The sequence below is a fragment of the Pelophylax lessonae genome (genome assembly GCF_965119305.1).
Source record: "Pelophylax lessonae genome assembly, chromosome: 1".
In the NCBI taxonomy this organism is placed as follows: Eukaryota; Metazoa; Chordata; class Amphibia; order Anura; family Ranidae; genus Pelophylax; species Pelophylax lessonae.
The window spans coordinates 176,791,298-176,816,458 of record NC_138768.1 but is presented as its reverse complement, the minus strand read 5'-3'; the positions used below and the strand labels follow the sequence as shown (position 1 = coordinate 176,816,458).

The following is a 25,161-nucleotide window of genomic DNA, read 5'->3' as shown; positions in this document are numbered from 1 at the left end:
CTAAACCAAGCCAGCAAAGGTAATGTGATCATTTGGGCAATGTTCTGCTGAGAAACCTTGGGTCCGGTCATGCAGGTGGATGTTAATTTGGAGTCCATGCCTTGATGGGTCAGGGGTGTTTTGGAGGTAAAAGGGGGTCCTACTAAGTGGGTGGTCATAAGGTTGTGGCTGATTGGTATATTTAAACACAGCATTATAGGTGCCAGAATCTGACTTGGTAATAGCCTCCTGCAATCCCATGTACAGCAGAACTTGGATTGAGGAAGAAGCAGCAGCACAAGTAGCCAATCCACTGATCTGCAGTGTTCATGAAGCAGCAAGGAACATGCTGATGGATGTAGAGATTAAAGTACCAGAGAAATAAGGTAATTGATCGACTGCTTCTCTTTTTACTGTCCAGTCACATTTTGGGGGAGCAACAAGTCCTGCCAAGTGTCACTTAAAGTGACATTAAACCCAATATTAAAAAATAAATAAATAAAAAAAAATACATATTCAATGCCTTCAATTGGATCCATCTGTGCAACTTCTAATGATGACGTCTGACAGCATAACCAGAAATATGCTTTTGAAACCACACCTGCTCTAAATTCCTCTAGGAGGATGACTACACTTGGTCTACATGTCCTTCCTGTATGCAGGAAAGTAGCTACCCTCCTCAGCGTGATCCTGACATGGACAACAGGACAGGCATAGTAAACCGCCCATCGCGCAAATCACACAGAAGCTCCCATAGGCTTCAGAGTGGCTGCCTTGGCAACCAGACTTCTGTGATGAGGGGCTACCACTACACTGGTCCCTTATATTTGCCTGCTGGATTGGAGCGCTTTCTCACACTGCCACAGCTGAGATACTGGCAGCTCAAGCATCAGAGACCACAAAGACAGCAGCCCCATCTCGGGGCTTTGCAGGGAGCCACTTGTACACACATACCTCCCAACTACCCGTATCTATCCTGTGCAGCAGGAAGTCTGGGAAGAAGCATGCAAGGGTGCGAAGAATCCGACTTGCTGGTAATGTGCAGGGGAGCCAGGAGGTATGTGTTCCAGCTGTCACTTTGAAGCTTGTGTAAGCATACAGACAGCAGCGTCGGTTTAAGAATTCAATAGTGCCTGGACATTCCTACTCTCTTACATCTATGTCCTCTGTCTAGCTTTAGCAGATCCAGTCACCACCCCAAGTTGTATTTGCTTAGGAGACCCTGAGGCTGGGGATGTTTACATCCAAAGGATATAATAGGGGTGACAGGACAACTGGGTTGGCACATGTCCCCCCAATAGACATGCACTACTTGCACACACACGAAGCTGAAGTCTGAGGGCAAAATGCACACGGAGAGAATACTTGAGAGAAAAAAAAAAAGTATGCGGAAGTCTTTTTCTGCATTTTAATAAACTTCTCCAGGGTAGTAGTACTGTATGCTGGATTAAGACCATTTTAAACACAAAAAAGTTTAGTGCCCTGCTAGACATGGCTGTGCTGCGTAGCAGAACGGTTTAAGTATCAGGAAAACACAAGCCTTTTGGCAGGTAAAACAGCTGCCAAAATATATTTCATCTGTATATTAGGCTATTTGCCTGGAGATCAGCTTTACATTTTTTTGACCAAAGCTACTGGTGTTTTCCAAAATGTATTGCTTTCACTTCTCAACCATTGCAATTGACATTCAAAGTTCATATTTTGAATATAAAGACATAGAACGTGAAGCCAGCAAAACCTTTAAAGGTCAATACAGTTGATAACCTAGCCAATATAAAAATCTTTCTAAACAATGGCGGAGTATTTAAAAATCAAACCAAATTCAGATTCATGGTGCAAAGATTGACATATTACGAGATCAGGTAAACCAGGAAATGGAATGTTTGTAAATCCTTTTTATTATAAGAAAAGCAGTAACAATTGCATCTACAAGCAGAAATGAGTTTCTGCTATCAATCTACTTTTCACTGAAAATAGCACAACAAGAAAGAAAAATTCCAACACATACTGTATATTTGAGGTTGCTGTCATTTAGATTACTTTCTTCCTTGCTTTATGGGCTAAACATGCATCCAAAAAGGAGAAAACTGTTAGACCCCCCCTTTGTGTACAATTCAATTTCTGAGTGCCTGTTCTACTTCAGAATACGTCTACATTAATACTATACCTGGGTCATTGTGGGAGTGAGGCACAAGAAAAACCTGAAGAATCTCATTATCCCATTCATGTTCATCATAGGTTATGTCAAAACCTTGCTTCCAAACCCCACCATCTGGATTATCAAATGGAAGAATGTCATACACATCCAGCATCTGAAATATAAAAATATATACTTAAGAATGTGTGGCCAAGAAAAAAAAAAAAAAGGACAGTCCATCTCTGAAATACATATATCTCATATACATATACAGGTTTGATCTCTTTAGAATGCTGCAAGCACAAAAAAATTGTTTGGAGATTCTGCCAGAAATCCAGTAAGCTCATAACGTCTGGTAGGCCAACAATGCAGCCTCTGCTGCAGAGTAATCCCCTGTAACTATAGTCAGACCTGCTTCAGTTTTCCTCTGCTAGACTACAGAACTCTACTTATCCCTGTCCATCTGTGTCCCTCCACACAAACATGCTTTTATTTGCTTCTCAAAAAAACAACACAGCTGCTGCCTTGACATTTGAGAGTGTACCTCCCAGACAAGGCTCTTAGAGCCGGTTCACATAGCAGCGACCCGACTTGCCGGGGCGACCTGTGAAGTCAATGCAGGTCGCTCCAGGTCGCCCCAAAGAAGCTCAGGACCTTTTTTCTAAGTCGGAGCGACTTGTGTCGCTCATATTAGAACAGGTCCTGTGCTAATCTATGGGCAGGCGACTTGTCAGGCGACCAGGTCGCCTGACAAGTCGCCCCAGTGTGAACCGGCTCTTAGAAGATGTAGTCCTTGGAGAAAGCAGGGAAAATGCAGATAACCGTCTAGAGCAGGGATCTGCAAACTGTGGCCCTCCAGATGTTGCAGAACTACAAGTACCATGATGCACAGCAAGACTGACAGCCACAAGCAAGACACCTAGAGGCAGAGGCATGATGGGACTTGTAGTTTTGCAACAGCTGGAGGGCCACAGCTTGCATATCCCTGGTCTAGAGGTAGAGAGTACAGGAAGTTAACAGCCCACAAGATTATGGCTTGATGAACAGCTATTTCTTCTATACAGCTCCCAACTGTTCCTGATTTTGAGGAACTGTCCATGATTTGGTCCCACTGTCCCTCGTTCCTCCTAATTTGTCCTTCATTTTGGTCAACTCCATATAGTTGTATATAAAATAAATTTTCTCTCTTTCAAAAAGGGTTTCCCAGTGCTAACCCTTTCATCCAATTTCTAAATTGCAGCATTTGCAAATTTCAAAAGCCAGTATAAAAGGAAAAAGTAGTGGTAAAAAAAGGCACTTGTGGATTTAACTAAATATTTTGATATAATTCTCCTTTAAAGGGGGCATTGTAGGACGTGTGTCCTAGGCCTACATACTTTTGCTAATAGGTGCTCCTCATTCCCATCTCAAAAAGTTGGGAGGTATGCTTTTGCACTTGTTGAAAAGATGTAATAAAATGCTTTCAATGGCTTGATTAACAGGTCAAGAGGGAGCAAATTTGTAACCTTTACTAGTATTTTTTTTTCCATCAATAATTTTTTATTGAATTTCTAGGTATAAACAACAGCAACACTCCAACATGGAGTGAAAAACATAAGTACAACAATATTAACAGTGATAATCAACAGAGTTTCCAGTTTATGTCCAGCAATACAAGGATTATTAGGATCAGGTAAATTACACTTAATATAAAGTCACATCATTAATCTGTAATAGTAGGAAGAGTGCCACTCCCCCTCCGACCGGAAACCCCTAAGGGAGCAATGTCTCCAGGTCGAAGGAGGGTTGACCCCCCACCTCCCCACGTGTCAGGATGAGTGCTATTACTTTAGTTATTAAAACATTCTTCTACCTTTACCAGTATTATGCATATCATATCATATCAAAAGGATCATATTCATGAAAAAAAAAAAAAAAAGTTTTAGCTTTTAGTACTACTATAATATAAAAGTTGTATATCTCCCTTCCACCCTTCATTTAACTTAATGTCTGACTCCTAATTACAATCCATCTGATTCCGATCCTGTCCGTGAAATCCGGACGGATGGAAACCCTATTTTCCATCCATCCAGGTGGTCCGTTCTCATCCGATTCCCCCATAGAGAGCAGCGGGGCTCCGACACCTCCCTCTCCGCACACAGAGCGGAGACGGAGCTGTCACCCGCCTGCTCAGCGGGCATCGGCGGATCGATCCCCCACTAAGCAGAGAACGGAGCTCGTAAGCAACGCAGCGTGTGAAAGGAGCCATATGCTGGCAATACACGTATCTATTTTCAGGTGAAAATATTCATACTAAAAATCTTTGTACATTCGCTGAAAGAAAGTCATTTGAAAATTTCACTTGCTTTTAACATTCAGGTTAAAAATGAATGTAGTTCATACACTGTCTGAAAATTCCTTTGATCAAATCAAGGTTTTCTATTCTGCTCCTTCGAATTTTCCTGTCACTGTGGTCGAAAACAGATGTCAATTTGACCCCACTATTCAAAAATTTTCTCACAATAAAAATTTTTGGAAGGAAGACACTGTTTGTATGGTCAGCATAAGTGACAACAGGCGCAGGGAGCTTTTATAAAGCCACCTGCTTATGACAAGGGAGTCCATCATACATAATATATTACAGTTCTTCCTGGAAATCAGCAAAACAGTCTAATTTTGTATTTCTTTAAATAAAAAATTTGATCTGAGTCTGATATTTACCAGATTAAACCTCTAATAGTATATACAGAATAGCTCTTCTTCATGTTATTCTCAGAGTGGATTAGAGATTTTGCTCCCTAACCATAAAAGTTTATTTACATTTACCACTGTATATAGATATTGAAGAATAAACTGCATTTACTTTTTTTTTACTTTTTTTAAACTTTCCATATTAACTAAATTATACAAACACACTTTAAGGTTTTATCCGATGAATCGAAACAATAATTGGCCAACTAATCGATTATGAAAAGAATCGTTAGTTGCAGTTCTAAATTTGTTATACATACACCTTATTGTTGAAATTTCAAATATGAGGAGATTAACACCTGTGACCTCTCCCCTTCTGCACTGTAACCTAAAGCAAACGTAGGCTGACCAAATGGGCATGTTACACATTAGAATGATTTCTTTAAAGTAGTTGTAAATGCAAGTCAGTCAGTCTAGATGCCTTTTTAAATAGTTAAATGTGTACAGTTTACAAATAATGTGTATTAGTGATTGACTGGTATTGATTTTCCGGCCACCCTTCAGGCCGATATTCTGCACGTTTAAAGTTTTTATTTTTTTACACTGTCCTTTGTAAAAAAAAAAAAAAAAAATTCTGATCACTTTTATTGCTGTCACAAAGAATGTAAACATCCCTTGTCAAAGTAAATGGCAGTGACAGCTACTCTTTATAAAAGGGATCTGGGGGTCTAAAAGACCCCAAACGCTTCCTCCGCACTTAAAAGCATTCAAAACGCAAAGTTCGGCCGTTTTGAATGTTTTTTTTTTTTTTTTTTTTAAATCTGGTGACTTTAAGGCTTCAGTACCCGTAAGTGATATCATGACATCGCTTTTGGGTTTCTACATGGGAGACCCTATCAGAGCCCAATGCGGCTTTGTTCAGGTCTTTGGCAAGCCGGCGGATGTGCTGGCTGGTTGCTCGGGCATCCCTGTGGGAAGGGAGACCCAGGCGAGCGGCAGAAGGGGAGGAACCTCCCCTCCTGTTCATTGTAAATGACAATCGGGTGGCAGATCAGCCGCATCAGTTGTCATTTCAAGAAAGCCGACTGTCGGTTCTGATCAACGGTACCGGGGTGATGCCTCTAGCTGCAGGTATCACTCCGGTACAACAACTTGAAGAGATATTGGTCATATCGGCACCTTTGTGGCTGATACCGATACTTCAAAAGTGAAGATCAGCCCCCGATTATCAGCCCCTCCAATAATCGGTAGATCCAGAATGTGTATTATGCCTTTTCCGATTCTGTAAAATTCAGGTCAAGCGATCACGCTTCCCTGCTCTATGGGTAGGCGTGTCCTCCTCAAATTACACATGAATGAAGACTGCAGCTTCACTGCAAGGCTGACTCGGGAAGTCGCTGTCTAGCAAGAGAGAAGTGGCAACACTGACCACAGAAGATATGCTGCGTGCTTGCACAGCTTGTATGCATCTTAGATCATAACAGGATGCAAACAGACCATGCCAACACAGATGCCTAGCGTGGTCAGTTTTCACTCATGAATATTGAGAACTGGCAGGATCAACGAGGTAATACAGAGGAAAAACAGTAACATAGAACATCATTATATAAAATAAAAAAATAAAAAACACAAAAAAAAAAACATAAGAAATCCAAAAAAAGGGACAGATCGATTACCACTTGAGCACTGGAGGATTTTACCCCCTTTAAAGACCAGGACATTTTTTGCTACTTAGCACTGTGCTGCTTTAACTGGTAATTGCACGGTCATGAAATTTATACAATTTCTCACACAAATAGAGCTGTCTTTTGGTGCTATTTGATCATCACTGGGTTTTTTTTTTTTTTTGCGATATAAACGACAAACGGCTGTTGGCAGCCATGATGGCTGCCAACAGGAGGGCAAGGAGATCTTCAGTGTGTTAGTTGGGTAGACTGGTGAAGAAGCAGCCAAGTGAACTGGTGAAGAAGCAGCCAGCCAATTCAGGATCGCCAGCTATAGAGCAACAAGTTCAGATCGGAGCCACCGGAGAAGCCCACTATCAGAGGCTGGATATCAGCTAAAAGCACCAAAAAGGTGCAGCGAGGTGAGCAACCACTGCTTCCATGTCTATATGGCTCACCGCGGATCGCACTATTGGATTGTCACAAGTTTTCCCCAGAGATGCACTGTCTGTCACTTTATATGCACCGATGAACTTTTGTTGAACTTTTGTATCACGGCACTTTCTTCACTTTACTATTTTTGATTGCACCGATTTTTTTTCTTCACTGCACATGGACTGAATTCTTTCGGCATAAGATTAATTTTTTTTCTTTGGCAAAAGAATTATTGAATCATCTATGTATCTATTCATGCATTTTTGAGATAACGGAATTTTTGTAAAATCTTACCTGTAAAATTCCTTTCTCTGAGTCCTCCGACAGTCGCCGCCTCTTCATATTCGTCACATATGGGGTATTAGACTTTGCTCCGAAGGAGTAGCTAGGCAACAGAATATGTTAACAATAAAGCTTTAACATATCCCACCCTCAAGGGGTGGTCCCCTCAGTCAATACCCTCCTACTTCCTGCAACCATATCTCAGTTTTAGTGGAATAGCAGTAGAGTATACATTCAAACCCCAAAAGAGGGGCGGGGGCGGCGACTGTCGGAGGACTCAGAGAAAGGAATTTTACAGGTAAGATTTTACAAAAATTCCGTTTTCTCTTACGTCCTCCGACAGTCGCCGCCTCTTCATATTCGTCACATATGGGGACGTCCCAAAGCAGTGCAAACATGAGGGGTGGGAAACGCATCCGCGCCGAAAGGCAACGCAGTCTCCACATCAAAGGAAGGAACCTTACCAAAGGAAGGAAACCAGCTGGGCAACAGCAAAAATAAGTGCTCAACAGGAGCAACAACCCAGGAAAAGACAAAAAAACCAGGGGATACAAAAAACTATCCCAACAGCCAGGAGTCCCCAACAAGGGACCCTATGGAACAGCCGCACTAAGAACCTTGCGGCCAAAGGAAGCATCCGCCGATGCCTGAACATCTACTTTGTAGAATTTGTGAAAGTGTGTACGGTCGACCAAGTCGCCGCCTTACACACCTGGGCTACAGAAGCCCCATGACGGCAGGCCCAAGACGTACTCAGTGATCTAGTAGAGTGCGCCTTCACAGGCACAGGGGGAACCTTCCCCTGCAAGGCATAGGCCTGTTCAATGGTCTGCCTGATCCATTTGGCAATGGTAGAGGCGGAAGCCGCCATGCCCTTCCGAGGACCCTCTGGAAGAACAAACAAGGAGTCAGTCTTACGAAAAGACTCAGTCGATTTAAGGTAAACCCTTATCGCCCGAACAACATCCAGAGAGTGCAATCTCACCTCCTTCGGATGTTTAGGCTTCGTGCACAACGAAGGCAAAACAATATCCTCGTTAAGATGGAATTCCGAAACTCGTTTCGGTAGAAAAGAAGGATTAGGTCGCAAGACCACCTTATCCAAATGAACAACCAGGTACGGAGACTTGCAGGACAAAGCCGCCAGTTCCGACACTCTGCGAGCCGAAGTGATCGCCACCAAAAAGGCGACCTTTTTGGACAACATAGACAACGAGATCTCCCTGATCTGTTCAAAAGGAGCACGTTGTAACACAGATAGAACTAGATTCAAGTCCCAAGGGGGCAAAGGATCCCTCCTAGGAGGAACCAGATGCCGCACACCCTGAATAAAAGTGCCAACCAAGGAGTTGGAAGCCACGGGACGTTGAAACAGAACGGCCAGCGCCGACACCTGACCCTTAATCGTAGCCAGCGCCAAACGCTGATCGACACCCGTCTGAAGGAAAGACAGCACACGGGAAACCGAGTACGTGCGGGGTGAAAACCCCCTGGACTCACACCAGGCAAAATAGGCCTTCCAAGTACGGTAATAAACCTTCCCCGAGGAAGACTTCCTCGCGTTGATCAAAGTATGAACGACCTCTGGAGAGAGACCCTTCTCCTTCAGGACCTCGGTCTCAACAGCCAGGCCGTCAAAGCCAGCGACTGTAAAGCAGGATGGTAAATCGGTCCTTGAGACAGTAGATCGTCTCGAAGAGGCAGACGCCAAGGAGCGTCGACCGCCAGATTCACGAGGTCTGCGTACCAGGACCGGCGAGGCCAGTCCGGTGCCACAAGAATCACCGTGCTGCGTTCCGAGTGCAACCTGCGAAGGAACCTGGACAGCAACTGAATCGGTGGAAACGCGTACATCAGCCTGTACTGATGCCACGGGGCCACTAACGCGTCCGACGCGTCTGCCCGAGGGTCGCGCGTCCTTGCCACGAACCTCTTCACCTTGTAGTTGAGGCGAGACGCGAACAGGTCCACATCTGGAAGACCCCACTTCGCGCACAACATCTGGAAGACAGCCGGGTGGAGAGACCATTCCCCCTGATCCAGGGTCTGGCAACTTAGATAGTCCGCCTGCCAGTTCTCCACTCCCGGAATGTGAACCGCCGTTATCGCCGGGACATGAGTCTCGACCCAAGACAGAATGTCGGCCACTTCTCGAGCCGCTCGGGCACTCCTGGTGCCCCCTTGGTGGTTGATGTAGGCCACCGCCGTGGCATTGTCCGTCTGCACCCGAACCGGGCAGCCCTGCAGCCGGTCCGTCCAGCGATGAAGACAGAGCCTTATCGCACGCAATTCCAGAATGTTGATCGGAAGGGAAGACTCCCCCTCCGACCAGGTCCCCTGGGCGGACAGAACGCCCAGAACACCACCCCAGCCCGACAGGCTGGCATCCGTGGTGATTATCGTCCACGAGATCGGACGAAACGACTTGCCCCCGGACACCAACGGGGACTGGAGCCACCACAGAAGGTTTTCCCTGGTGCGATGACTCAACGAGATCTGAAGATCCAGAGATTGAGGTCGCCCGTCCCACCTGGACAGGATCTCCGCTTGGAGACCCCGCGTGTGAAACTGCGCGAAAGGAATCGCCTCGAAGGCCGAGACCATCAATCCCAGACATCTCATACCCGTCCGCAGAGACGAGTGTGGAACGTCCCTGAAGGACCTGACTTCCTCCTGAAGAGTCCTGAGTTTGTCTTCCGGCAGGAAGACCTTCGCCTGCACCGAGTCCAGTATCATTCCCAGATAGGGGAGACGAACCGACGGACTCAGTGTCGACTTTGGAACATTTATCGTCCAACCGAACTCCTGCAGAGTTTGCATTGTGACAGACAGGTCCTTCTCCAGACCCTGTCTGGTCGCAGACCGAACCAGAATGTCGTCCAGATACCCCAGGACAGAAATGCCCTGGGCTCTCAATAATGCCAGAACCGGTGCAAGCACCTTGGTGAAGACCCGCGGAGCCGAGGCGAGCCCAAAGGGCAACGCCACAAACTGGTAGTGATCCTCCGCAATGGCAAATCGAAGGTACTTCTGATGACCCTCGAATATGGGGATGTGAAGGTACGCACCCTTCAAATCGATGGAGGCCATGAATTCCCCCGGAACCAGGGCAGCCACCACCGAGCGCAGGGATTCCATGCGGAACTTGCGAACTCGCACAGAGCGGTTCAGAGCTTTCAAGTCCAGAATCGGACGAACCTTGCCCTCCTTCCTGGGCACGGTGAACAGATTGGAATAAAACCCCCGAAATCTGTCCCGATGAGGCACCGGAACCACCACTCCCTGAGCCCTCAGGTCCCGCACCGCCAGGTGCAGATCCCGCAGGCGCTCTGGAGACAGTTGAAGATTTGAGGGAAAAAATCTGCTCTCCGGCCGAGAGAGAAACTCGATCTTGTAACCAGATCGAACGATTTCCAGAACCCATCTGTCCCTCACACGGGCCAACCAGGGCTGAAGAAAACCGAGCAAGCGTCCCCCCACCCCAAAACTGGGTGAGGGCGCCCCTTCAGGCCGAACTGTTATGGGCCGCAGGTCCGGATTGACCGGACTTCTGTTTCCCAGACCAGGGCTTCTTCTGAGAGCCTTGGCCCTTGAACGGTTTGCCCTTGTAGTGCGGCCGAAAGGCACGAAAGGACCCCTGAGGGGGCCGAAAATGAGCATGCTTCTTCCCAGAAGCCCCCTTAGCCTTGGGGAAATGGGGCAAGAGAGTGCTCTTACCCCCGGTAATCCCCTTAACCAACACATCCAGGGACTCCCCAAAAAGGCGAGACCCATCATAAGGCAGATTGGCTAAGGTTTTACGTGAAGATTGGTCCACCGACCAACATTTCAACCAAACCAGGCGGCGAGACAACACCGCCACGCTGTGCACACGCGCGGCCAACGGAATCAGGTCCAGGTCCGCATCACACAGATACATGACACCCTGGTGGATCTGATCCACCATATCCAGGGTCGCCGCCGAGGCCGAATCGGCCACTAGGACGCGCCTAAGCATCTGCGTCCAACTTGCGATCGCCTGGGCCGCCATGAGAGAAGCAAACAGAGCCTTAAGCATAGAACCCGTAACAGAATAAGTTTGACGGGCAAGAGACTCCAGTCTCCTAACCGTGGCATCACGGAAAACAGGGGATCCCTCTGCAGGGATCGCAGTGGCTTTGTTCAAAACCGCAATAGCATGATCCACTGGCGGAGGCACACACCACCGTTCATCAGTGGCAGGCGAGAAAGGATAACGCAGCTTAAATTTACTTGGTACCGCAAAAGGCTTGCGCAAATCGCGCCATTGGTCCTTAACAGCGCGCTGAAAATCAGCATTGCAGGGAAAAACCTGCGGCGTCCTGCGTTTTCTCTGCGTCCCATAAGCCGCCAAGGCAGCTGGGGGACACACCTCGTCCTGCAAAGTAGCGTCTGCTTAATGGAAGCAATCAACTCATCCATGATTGCAAGCTCTTCAGGCGAGCCAGGGGGAGAATTATCAACCCCCTCAACTTCAGCCTCTACCTCAGACCCCACTAGATCAAGAGAGGAGCGGGACCCCGATAGGGGGGTCCCCGCCAGAACAGCCCCATCACCTTCACCCTCAGATTCAGAGGACAGAGCAACTCTGGGCCGTTTAGTAGATTGAGCAGCCACCAGCATTTGCACCTGTGCAGCAAGGCCAGCCACAATAGTGGCTAAATCCCCCCCTGGGGGGGAAACAGCGGTCCCCTGGCTTTCCACCAATACTGTGGGAAACTTGCCCTCCTGAGAATCCATTGCCCCTGTATGCCAGACAACCAAGGGTTAACTGCCCCCTTACAGCAAGCGCGGCAAGCGCAGCCCACCGCACCACACTCAGGCACAATGAGACCCCCACAGGGAATATACAGACTGAATACAGGCAATGGAACACAGGAATAGAAGGATAAAACCTGAGGAGACTCCGTTGCTGCTGCTGCCTCGATCGGTGCTTCCAGGAGAGAGGAAGTGATGCTGCCAGGGCGCTCTATGTAAGCCTATGGAGGCTACAAGAAAATGGCCGCCGTGCATGTAAACCATGCGGCCGGAGCGGGCGCCGGTAAAATGGCGTCATTTGGCGCCGAAATCGCCGCTCCACAGTGCATAAAATCACACACAATATTATCCCATTATATGGATACATGTTAGATCGCCGCAGCGATCGCTGTATATGCCCCAACATGCCATTAAAAACATGCCCCACAGCACACAGCTCCTCACACTGCCCAGCCTGACATACTCAGTGTCATACAGCTCCCCCCCCCCTTGCAGCCCACAGCATGCAGCCGAGAGATAGGGAGACAAGCAGTGTGATTAAAGGCAGGTTACACAGTCCCAGACTGAGACCCCCCCCAGACAGACAGGTCCCCACATAGATACACTTACCTCACATGGCGTGGGGAACCCGCACAGGCGAACAAGCCGCTGCACATGAGGCAGGGAGAGTCGCAATTCAAGACGCACACAATGGCGGTTCAGAAACCGCACAGCGTCCGGTGAGGTAGCCACCTCACCAATCATCCCTGCACCGAACAGGGATGGGTCGTTCACTGTGCCAGGAGCGTTACCTGGCTGAACGCTCGATGGCAGACTGGGAAGCCACTGACCCACGACCTGCGACCAGGGGGATCAGCCCGAGACCCAGTCCGCATGATCCTCTTCGTCCGAAGAACTAACTAATGCTGACAAAAATAACAGCTAAGTAAAGGTAGAGAGAAAACTCAAACAAAATATCAAAAAGAAGAAAGAGTCTGGGACAAAAAGTCCCAGCACAGAGAGAGCCAGCCACTCCTGACAAGCTAGACATTAAAACTGAGATATGGTTGCAGGAAGTAGGAGGGTATTGACTGAGGGGACCACCCCTTGAGGGTGGGATATGTTAAAGCTTTATTGTTAACATATTCTGTTGCCTAGCTACTCCTTCGGAGCAAAGTCTAATACCCCATATGTGACGAATATGAAGAGGCGGCGACTGTCGGAGGACGTAAGAGAAATATATTTTTTGATATTTATCGATCACTTTTGGACTGTTTTAATTATGATATGTTTTGCACATTTTATATGATCATGATGTATTGTGATTTATGAGCACTATTTATATTCACTTAGAAGAGTTTTATTATCACATTAGCTTACATGTATATTTGGGATTATTATGGAATTGGATTATTTTGAATTAGTGTTTTAGCGATTTTAACAGCTTGATGCTGTTATCTGGCATTCACCTCAAAGATCCCATTCTTTATATATTTGCAAACCGTCATCTAGACTTACTGGAAGATAGACACCGGATTGGTTTTAGGTCTTGGATCACTTGTAAGAGTCGGATTTTTTGGATTCGGATTCACCTCTGTTCCCTTATATATCCGATTGATCTCATTACATCTGTGGCTTTATATGATTTAGGATTAACATGAAATTGGATTATTTTGTAGTAGCTTTTTAGCGAATGTGTGATTATGTGATTTTAACAGTGTGCTGCTGCTATCCGGCATTTTCCCTTAATCTATTATTGATCTGTTTTTACCTGAGAATTAGAAGGTGGTTTTATATTTTTAACTGACATTTTAGACCTATTGGAAGAGAGACACTATTTGATTATTTTTAAGATTCAGATTTTTTAAGATTCGGATTTTAATATATATTTTTTCTCCTCATACGTGACTACAATTATACGGATTTTTTACATGGTGTTTCCCATCATAGCCTATCAGAGATATTAGGGAGCCCAAGTTGAAGCCCCCTTTGATTGTTCCTTAATTTGCGCCGACTCACCCTATAATTTTACATTTATATTGGTATGGAGTGAACATACTAGAGTTGGCTGCATGTGGGGTAGGATTGGATCCTAATCTCATATAGTTTGATCATCTGCAATCTACGTTTATTAGATATTTGCTACAACTGATCAGAATTATCCCTCGTAACCGTATACCGAAGTGACAGCGCGCATATCACCCCCTACTTTTTTTTTTTTTTTTTTACACCACGCAATATACATCTTGCACATAGAATGGTAGATCTTCCTAGAAGTAGATTTCCTAGCTTTCAACAGTGTAGGAATCACGACTCCGATAAACCCCTATCCAGCACCTGGCATTCAACAGCCAAGCCGTCAAAGCCAGCAACTGTAAAGCAGGATGGAAGATCGATCCTTGGGACAGAAGATCCTCCTTGAAGGGAAGTTTCCAATGAACGTCGGCGACCAGCTGCACTAGATTCTGTGTACCAAGCAGGGCGAGGAGAGTCCGGAGCCACTAAGATGACCAGAATTCCTTCTGCCTCGATCCTGAGCAGAAGTCTGGAGAGAAACTTGACCGGAGGGAAGGCGTAAATCTGGACGATACTGACCCCATACGGCCAGAGGGTCCCTTGAACAAGCCACAAATCTCTGCACCTTTTTCTGTTAAGCCGAGACCCAAACAGATCCACCTCGGGGGTGCCCCACCGGAGACACAGCTAATGAAACCCATCCAGATGAAGGGACCACTCCCCGTGGCCCAACAACTGCGGAGTGAAGAAGTTATTTTCATACGAATTTTCCCATACGACAATTCTACTTCAGAAGTGATGTCATGTGTTGGATTGTTTTGTATGTGTTCTTTCGTCTCTGAGCATGCCTAGTCTAGTCTAGATTTTTTTGCCTTCGAAAACTCTACTAATGAGACGAAAATCGGACGTTGTGTTGATGGATGATAAAAATTTTATAGCCTGCACATCAGGATTTTTTCGGCCGAAAAGTCTGAGTCGGCTGTCAAAAGCACCATACTAACAATCCAAAAATCGGCAGATCGGCCGTCGGATGAAATTTCCCTTCAGATTTTATCGTGTGTACGGGCCTTAAGTCTTTACATCTTATTCATGCATCTCTAGACATAAGCCTTTAGCTCTTGCAGAGGCCCAGTTGCAAAAAGGTGGATATTGTTAAAAAAAAAAAAAAGTATTTAGGGAAGTATTAGGTTTAGGCCCCTTTCACACAGGCGGACCGTTCAGATCCGCCTGTTCGTTTTTTTGGCGGATCTGAACGGTCCCCCATGCATTCCTATGGGGCATCGGATGGCAGCGGAGACATGTCCACTGACATCCGACCCGATCCGTCAAATCTGGACGGATGGAAACCCTATTTTCCATCCGTCCAGCGGATCAGATGAGAATGGATCGACGGTCCGTTCCCATCCAATTTCCCCCATAGAGATGCATGGGGAAATTAAAGCTGTGTCTCCGCACACAGCGCGGAGACACAGCTGTCATCCTGCTGCTCAGCGGGGGATCGGCAGCTCGATCCCCCGCTGAGAAAAACGGAATCCGTCCGACAGACGGATAGTGTGAAAGGGGCCTAAGGGACCCATTATTTTAGTAAACACCATTTTCCTTTGTGTTAATTAAAATATTATGCTGAACTATCGAAGACAAAACTTTGATAGATCATGTGTTAAAAACAGCCCACTGAAATGTCACAAACTGCCTGTGACTTTCAACTTGAACACTGGAAACTCGGTCTTTTTTTTTTTTCTTACAATAACAGTTTAATATATTTACTTTCAGAACTGAGTGAAAGAATGAAAATACAGTAGAGAAACTGCAAAGGTAAAAGACAGCTAAAAATGCTGAATTGTGAAGTTAGCTCAAGGCTCTGCTACCCTTCATCTAAGGGCACAAAACAAAGTGCTCAGTTAAACAGTTTTTGACTTGCCATAAAACCCATTTCTGTGATGTTCATTTACAAACACAGCTCCTGATTTTATTAACCATTGGGTCATACTGCCCCCTACAGGAATAGAACAATAGGCAGAAAAAAAAAAAGTCTGGCTATGCCTATGGAAAGTCCTAGGGGGTATACTCCCTCTCTCTGCTATAGGAATTCAGTTTTGTTACAAGCAGGGACAGAAGAATCACCACTCCACAGAGGGTGGGTGCTAGTTCCATCAAAGAACATCAGAGAAATGGATTTTACGGTAAGTCAAAAAACTGGATTTTTGACTTACTGTTAAATCCTTTTCTCTTAAGTTCATTGACGGACGCAGTTCTCTGATCCATATCAGTAGGGTTATACTGCCCCCTACAGGAGTTGGACACTAGGCAGAAAAAAAGTTCTGGCTACGTCTATGGGCAGTCCCGGAAAATACACACTCTCTCTTCCTGCATAGGATGTCAGTTTTGTATCAAAGCAGTGTCAGAAAGTAACACCAACCCATCTCAAAATAGAGGGGCGGGTACTGCGTCAGTCAATGAACTTCGGAGAAAAGGATTTCACAGCAAGTCAAAAATCCAGTTCTCTCTGATCCATATCAGTAGGGATGTCCCAAAACAGTACCATAAAATGAGGGATGGGAAGTTGGAAACAGCAGAAAAGAACAAGTCCCCAAGGCTAAACATAGCCAACCAGGCAACATAGGACTCAGCAGAACAAAAGCTGAGGCCCACCTGAAACAAACAGTAAACACCCTCAAGGAAGGCCAAAAGCCCTCCAGACAGCAGCCAGCAAAAAGTTTGCTGCCAAAAAGAGGCATCTGCAGATGCCAGCACATCCACCTCATAAAATTTGGTAAAGGTGTGGACAGACGACCAGGTAACCTGAAGCACAGATGCCAGTATGGTAAAAAGCCCAGTATGCACTAGGTGCCAAAATAAAATGCGCCGAAACAGGGAAGGTGGGACCTGACCCTTAATTGAATAAGCCTGCCCCACCGAATGTCCGATCCATCTGGAAACCGACGCAGCAGACACAGGCAGCCCTCGTCTTGGGCCATCCGTGAGTACAGAGAGCGAACCTGACTTTCGAAAAGACTCAGTAGTCGCCAAGTACACCTTGAGTGCCCAAACTCTATCCAGAGAAGGCAACGCACATTCCTTAGGAGCTAGCTAAAAAAAAAAAAAAAAAAAAAAAAATGGATTTTTGTAAAATCTTACCGTAAAATCCTTTTCTCTTAGCTCATTGACAGACGTAGTCCTCGGTGATACAGCACCTTCGGGTTATGTTGCCTCCACAGGAGCAGGACTAGACAGGAAATTAAAAATGCTCTGGCCACACCCTAGGGGCAGTCCCAGAGGGTATATCCTCTCTCTCTCTGCCTCAGCAAATCAGTTATGTCAAAAAGCAGTCTTTAGAGATTTTAACCCAACCCAACTCCAAAACAGAGGGGCGGGGACTACGTCTGTCAATGAGCTAAGAGAAAAGGATTTTACGGTAAGATTTTACAAAAATCCATTTTTCTCTATCGCTCATTGACAGAGGTAGTCCTCGGTGATACAGCACCTTCGGGACGTCCCAGAGCAGTATCACAAATGAGGGGTGGGAAAATGGAAATCAAATCCCAATCTAGAAGGCCCAACCGGTGCCAACTAGAAGTTTACAATGCTCATCCTTAATGATGAGACTCAACAAAAAAGAAATTTTTCAAACAGAAAAAAACTCTCGAGGTAGACCACCGTTCTCCTCAAATTGCGGCCTGCAAAACCTTGCGGCCAAATGAGGCATCCGCCGATGCCGTCACATGAATTTTATAGAATTTTGTAGATGTATGTACCGACGACCAGGTGGCCGCCTTACATACCTGGACCACTGACGCCTGATGGCGAAAGGCCCAGGAAGTACTGAGCGCTCGAGTGGAGTGCGCCCTAACAGGGAACGGAGGACTCTGACCCTTAATAGAATAAGCCTGTACCACCGTCTGTCTAATCCATTTGGCAATGGTCGCGGCAGATGCAGGCAAACCCTTTCTGGGGCCATCCGTGATCACAAAAAGTGAATCCGTCTTACGGAACGATTCCGTAGCCTTCAGGTATACCCTGATTGCCCGAACCACATCCAAGGAATGCAACGCATGTTCCCGATGATGCTTGGGCTGAGGACACAAGGAAGGTAGTACAATATCTTCATTCAGATGAAAATCTGAAACCACCTTAGGAAGAAAGGATGGCTTAGGATGAAGTACTACCTTATCCCTATGAATCACTAGGTATGGGGACTGGCATGATAATGCAGCCAGTTCTGACACCCTGCGAGCAGAAGTGATAGCCACCAAGAAGGCCACCTTCTGGGATAAAGTAAACAAGGGAATCTCCCTGATGTTTTCAAAGGGAGGTTTCTGTAGAACCGAGAAAACTAAATTAAGATCCCAGGGTGGTAAGGGCGCGCAGACTGGTGGAGCCAGGTGCCGCACCCCCTGGATGAAATTCCGCACCAAGGACTTGGTAGCTAAAGGTTTCTGAAAGAAGATTGCTAATGCTGAAACTTGACCCTTGATGGTGCTCAAGGCTAGCTTCTGCTCAACCCCTTGTTGCAAAAAAGCCAATATTCGAGTCACCGAATAGGTACGTGGAGGAAATCCTAAAGATTCGCACCACGCAATATAAGTCTTCCATGTGTGATAATAGACCTTGCTGGAAGTCGCTTTCCTTGCTTTAATAAGGGTAGGAATGACTGAAGCTGACAAACCTCTGTCCTTCAGTACTTGGGTCTCAATGGCCAGGCCATTAAAACCAGTGACTGTAAAACACGATGGTAAATTGGTCCTTGAGACCACAGACACTCCCTGAGACGAAGTTCCCACGGAACGTCTGCGACTAGCCTGTCCAAGTCGGCCAGGCCGGCTTGACGAGGCCAGCCTAGAATTTCTAGGACCACTGGTGCTGACTGGATCTGAACCAGGCGTCCCTAGAGCTATCTGGCCCCGACCATCCGAGAAAGTCTGGTCGTTTTCTGTTCCCACACATTTATCAGATACCTGATTGCTATCAGGAATGGTGATCTTTTCTGGTTGAACCTCAGGGACCGAAGTCACCCGGCTAGAGGCTTCTTGGCCTGTCTGGTCAACCAGATCCGATTCCTGTGGGGAATTGAGACTAATCTAAGGAAAAGGTAAAGGAAAAGATCTATTCAGGGAACGGTGACTACCGCTCCCTGTAGTACTTAAATGTTGGAAGGGAAGAATCGCACCGGTAGTAGTAGTTGATGCTCGATCTAATGTCCTGAATACCGGTGAAAACGTCCCCCCACCCTCAAACCGGGTGGGGGCGCACCTTCAGGCTGTGTACTCCTTTGCTTCGGGTTTGGCTGAGTTGGTCCTCTGTTTGTCCGACCAGCCTTTCTTGAACCCTCCTGGAGGAGTCTTGCCTTTCCCGCTTGTTCCAGCCGGGCGTGCGAACCCTTTATGGGCGGTAAAGAAAGGTCCTCGCTTGTTGCGAGGTCCCTTAGCTTTAGCAGCCTGTGGCAAAAAAGTGCCCTTGCCCCCAATGGCATCCTTAATGATTTCATCTAGGGTGGCCCCAAATAGACGATTCCCCTGAAAGGGGAGATTCGTCAAGGTCTTTTTGGAACCTAGGTCAGCTGACCAGCATTTTAACCACAGCACACGTCTGAGGATTACCGCTGACATAGATGCATGCCGTAATAGGGGAGTAGTGTCCAAGGCTGCGTCACAGATAAACTGTAGCCCTTGTATAATCTGTTCCATCAAATCAGATGTTTCCTGGGGAATATCTTTTCCCCTAAGGTCTTGGCGTACCAATCTCGCCCATTCCGTAAGTGTCTGGGAAACTAGACCAATAACAATTACTGGTCTAAATGCTGACCCTATCAGAGAGAAGATGGTGCGGGACTCTGCTTCCATCTTTCGATCCACCGGATCCTTAAAGGACGAAGTGTCCTCCACTGGGATAACCGTGGCTTTATTCAGCCTGGAAATAGGTGGATCCACCACTGGTGGTACCGTCCATTTCTTAATGATGGATTCCTCAAACGGATAGCGTCTAGCAATACGCTTGGAAATAGTAAAGGTACGTTTAGAATGCTCCCATTCTCCTTTAATCTTATTACCAAAATACTTGGGTACAGGAAAAACCTTCACCGTTTTGATGGGCTTGTTAGTACCAAAAGGAATCTCTGTATCAGTTGCTTCTGCTGGTAAAACCTCAAGTTTTAAGGTTTCCTGCACTGCCACAACTAGTGCGTCCACCAATGCTTCTTCCTGAATTATAGCGGGAGAAGAAACGTCCTCCTCACTGTCTGAGGGAGCTTTACCTGAGGTAACAGCCCTTGCAGAGGGACCTGCAACTGCAGTGACCATCTCTGAATCTGAGTCAGAGGTGTCAGATAATATAGGGGTAGGCGGGGGTCGCTTCCTTGACCCTCGTCCCTGACAGGCCGCCTCCACCCGAGCCACCATAGACTCCAAAATTGCTGTAAATGCCTCTACACTCTGTGCACCGGCGGGTCCCGTGGCCCCCTCGAGGGAAACAGGTGGGGGAATTTGTGTGGCAGGGTCCATGATTATTCCAGTAACTTCCCGGATAATATAATTCAAAAATAAAAAACTTTTTTTTTTTTTTTCCCACAGACCCCCAGCGCCACAAAAGCCCCTTAGTGTTACCTGCTAGGGATCCCTATCGATCGAGAGAGAGAGAGAGATAGACTCCCAGGCTCACCACTTGATGCTCAGAGTTTAACTGCAACAGGTTACAGCGCTGTCTTGACAAACAGGAAGTCTTTTGGCTGGCTGCCCAAGAAGAAAGGAGGCGGCTCCACCCCTCTGCACGCCTTCCGGCGCCTCCCCTAGCTCCACGAGGTGTTTGGATCACCTCAAACATGGCCGCCCCCATGCTGGAGACACGAGGCTACGCCAAAATAGCGGCTCGTGCAATCCAGCAAAAAAAATGGCGGCGGTGTGCTGCAGGGCGCACAACACTATCTCTGCATGGGGATTTTTGGCGTGGTTGGCGGTACCGGCCCTGGCGGACCTCATGGCCTTCGGAAGGCCTGCTATAGCTGGAGATTTGACTAGGAAGGCAGTCTACATGTCCGTGGCTTCTGACTGGTAGGTACCTTTTTCTTATCACAGTAAGATTCCCAGACTGCCACTGATTACAATCTTTTAAACATGTATACAATTAGATTGTTAGCTCCCAAACCAAGCCTCCTGGCTTTTTGCACATAAAATCACACTCAAAGTAGGGGGATCTGTGCCATGTTATAGGATAGAGGGGGACTCTATCTTACCATACAGAGAGGGGCCCGCGTTCACCACAAGACCCGTCAGGGGGAAAAGGGGGAACATACTACTCACCATACCGGAACCAGGCGGGCACCAACTCCTGACAGTACCCCTCTCCACCGGGGCGGGAGAGCTGTCGACCAATACGGACGCCGTGACTCATGGTCTTTGGCGTCTCAGCGAGACGTTTAACTCGCGGGGTCAGTCCCTTAATGGGACTTTGTTGCGGCCGACCCAGCGCGGAGCTATGGCCTGCACGCGCTCGTAGGCTGAACTGGGGTGACCACCGGATCTCAACATCCAGCCCGTCGCCCAGTTCAGCTTTCTTGCTTGAAGATCTCACAGGAACACTGGAGAAAAAAGCTGTCTAAAAAATCTTTTTAAGAAAAAAAAAATCTTGCCAGGACCGAAGATCCCAGCAAGGTATCTAGGTCCTTACTCCTAACTAGACAGAAAATAACTGATTTGCTGAGGCAGAGAGAGAGAGGATATACCCTCTGGGACTGCCCCTAGGGTGTGGCCAGAGCATTTTAATTTCCTGTCTAGTCCTGCTCCTGTGGAGGCAACATAACCCGAAGGTGCTGTATCACCGAGGACTACGTCTGTCAATGAGCGATAGAGAAAAAAATCTACATAAAAAAATACTTATGCCAGGACCAAAGATCCCAGCAAGGAACTAGGTCCTTACTCCTGACTAGGCAGATTAAAACTGACATCCTATGCAGGAAGAGAGAGAGGGTGTACCCTCCGGGACTGCCCATAGGCGTAGCCAGAACTTTTTTCTGCCTAGTGTCCTACTCCTGTAGGGGGCAGTATAACCCTACTGATATGGATCAGAGAATTGTGTCCGTTCATGAAAGATAGAGAAATCCCATTTTCGCTTTCGTTCATTGACGGACACAGTTCCTGATCTTCTTAACCATTGGGGCGTCCCAAAGCAGTGTTAAAACGTGAGGGGTGGAAACAGAAAAAAATAAATTCCCAAGGCTAACTATAGCCAACCAGGTAAACAGCAGCTCAACAAAAACAACTGGAGCTCACCTGAAAAAACAATACACCCTCAAGAGGACCAGGTCCTCTAAACATCAACCTGCAAAACCTTGCGGCCAAAGGAAGCAGCCGCAGATGCCAACACATCTACTTTATAGAACTTTGGGTAAGTGTGCACAGACGCCTAAAGATGAGAGGCCCAGGAGAAACGGAGCGCCTGAGTAGAGTGTGACTCGACAGGGAAAGGAGGAACCTGACCCCTGATGGAATAGGCCTGAACCACCGTATGTCTGATCCATCAGGGAATGGTTGCAGAGGAAGTGGACAACCCTTTCCGAGGTCCATTAGTGAGCACAACTAGTGGGTCTGACTTCCTAAAAGACTCTGCAGCTGCCAGATGCACCCTAATTTCCTGGACCACATCGAAAGCATAAAAGGCAATTTACTTCAGATGTTTTGGCCTGGGACACAGAGAAGGAAACACATCTTCATTCAAATAAAAATCAGACAACCTTTGGAAGGAACGACGGACAGGGGTGAAGAACTACCTTATCTCTGTGAACCACCAAGGTGAATGGATTAGATAAAGCCGCCAATTCTGATACCCTACACGCAGAGGTGACAGCCACCAAGGCAGCCACCTTCTGGGACAGCGTAAGCAGGGGAATCTCCTGAAGATTCTCAAAAAGGAGGCTTCTGGAGGACTGAGCACCAAACTGAGGTCCCAAGGCTGCAACGGAGACCGCACTCCCTGAAGAAAAGTACGCACCAGGGAGTATGTGGCCAAGAGCTTTTGAAAGAAGATCACTAGGGCTGACATCTGACCCTTGATAGTACTCAAGACCAGTGTCTGCTCAACCCTCCATTGAAGGAAGGTCAAGATCTGAGCCACCGAGAAAGAACGAGGATGAAACCCAAGAGATTCACACCACGCAATGTACGATTTCAACATACAATGGTAGATCTTCCTAGAGGTAGATTTCCTAGCTTTTAAACGGAAAGCCGTCAAAGCTAGCGACTGTAAAGCAGGGTGGAAGATTGGTCCTTGGGACAGCAGATCCTACCTGAGAGGAAGCTTCCAAGGGACGTCGGCAACCAGCCGCACCAGATCGACGTATCAAGCCCGAAGCCAATAAGAATCCCTTCTGCCCTGATCGTGCATAGAAGTCTTGGTAGAAGCTTGAGAGGAGGGAAGGAGTAAAATCAGACAATACTCACCCCACAGGGCCACCAGCGCGTCTATGGCGTCCGCCAAAGGATCCCGTGACCGAGCCACAAACCTCTGCACCGGTCGAGCAGAGACTCCAACAGATCCACCTCGGGGATGCTCCACCAGACACAAATAATGAAACACCTCCAGATGAAGAGACCACTCCCCCTCGGTCCAAACGCCTGCCAACTGAGGTAATCTGCCTGCAAGTTTTCCACCCTAGGAATGTGTACAGCGGAGAAGGCTGGAATGAACCGTTCTGCCCACCTTAGAATGCCGGCCATCTCCAGGACACTTCGTGTGGCCCACCCTGGTAATTGACATAAGCCAGGGCCGTGGCATTGTCCGATTGAATGCGCACTGGACATCCCTGAAGACGATCCGTCCAATGGTCCAGGCACAGACTGATTGCTCGGAGTTCCAAGACAATGATCGGTAGTCTGGACTCTTCCACTGTCCAGAGCCCCTGAAGAATTTTTGCTGAGGATGCCTCCCCAGCCAGACAGGCTGGCATCCGTGGTGACCACTGTCCAATACAAGGGGAGAAAGGATTTGCCCAGCCAAAGCACTGGAGAGCGAAGCCACCATATCAGGGACACCTTCGTTCCCCAGCTTAGCCAGATCCGATTGTCCAGAGACTGTGGAGTCTTGTCCCATTTGGCCAGAATCTCCCTTTGCAGGCACCACGTATAGAGCTGTGCAAACAGAACCGCCTCGAAGGTAGACACCATCAGGCCAAGCACCCGCATGCAAGTCCAGAGGGATGACCATTTGTTGGACAGCAGGAGACGAATTTCAGCCTGCGATTTCTGCAGTTTGTTCAGAGGAAGGAGCACTCTGGTTAAGGCCGAGTTCAGAGTCAGACCCAGATAGTCCAGCTTTGTGAACAAAAGAGCAGACTTCTGAAAATTCTGAATCCAGCCGAGCTCCCACAGAGTTTGTATAGTGATTTCCAGGTCTTCCACCAGAGCTGTAGGAGACTCCACTCGCAGAAGGAGTTCATCCAAGTAGCCCAGTACCGTGATCCCTCGTTGGCGTAACAATGCTAGCACAGGGGCTAACACTTTTGTGAAGACCCGAGGAGTAGAGGCGAGACCAAAGGTTAAACGCCACAAACTGATAATGCTCCTCTCCCACGGCAAAGTGGAGGAAGTGCTGGTGACCGGCACATATTGGAATGTGAAGATAAGCATCCTTGATGTCGATCAATACAAGAAAATCCCCCTGATGCCACCACCATGCGAATGGACTCCATCCTAAACTTCACAAACATCCGCACTAAACAGTTTAGCGCCTTGAGGTCCAGAATTTGGACGCACCCTGCCTTTTTTCCTGGGAACTGTAAATGGGTTTGAGCAAAAACCCTGAAAACGTTCTAAAGTTAGAACTGGGACATCACCCCTTGAACAGGTCATGTACCGCCCCAAAAAGACCCTGTAAGCGGTCTGAGGACAGGCGCAAGTTGGAAGGAAAGAACCTTGCCGGGAGACCAGAGTGAAACTCGATCTTGTAGCCGGACTGAATGACTTTGTAGACCCACTTGTTTTGTACCAGGGAAGTCCACGGGTCCGGAAACCAGCAAAGACGCCCTCCACCCCCAATAGGGACGCACCTTCATGCATGTCCACGGGTCTGGAGAAGCATGCTCTCGGCTTGTCAGACCAGGTTCATTTGGATCCTCCAGAGGAGGCCCTGAAAGGCTTCAAGCCCTTGTCAGTCAACCCAGAGGGACAAAAAAAGCTTCTTATGGAGGCGAGAAGGAGGGCCCACATCTACAAGGGTCCTTGCCCTTAGCAGCCTACA

The 25,161-nt window shown here is 47.3% G+C and overlaps 1 protein-coding gene across 1 annotated transcript in view; it reads right to left on the bottom strand.

The window, feature by feature from the left end:
* The window catches only part of MAN2A1 (mannosidase alpha class 2A member 1), a 370,906-nt gene that overhangs the window by 292,277 nt on the left and 53,468 nt on the right, over positions 1 to 25,161 (bottom strand). Inside the window, exon 3 of the mRNA XM_082259950.1 lies at positions 2,147 to 2,291. Within this exon, the coding sequence (XP_082116076.1) occupies positions 2,147 to 2,291 (145 nt within the window). The remainder of the gene's footprint in view (positions 1 to 2,146; positions 2,292 to 25,161) is intronic.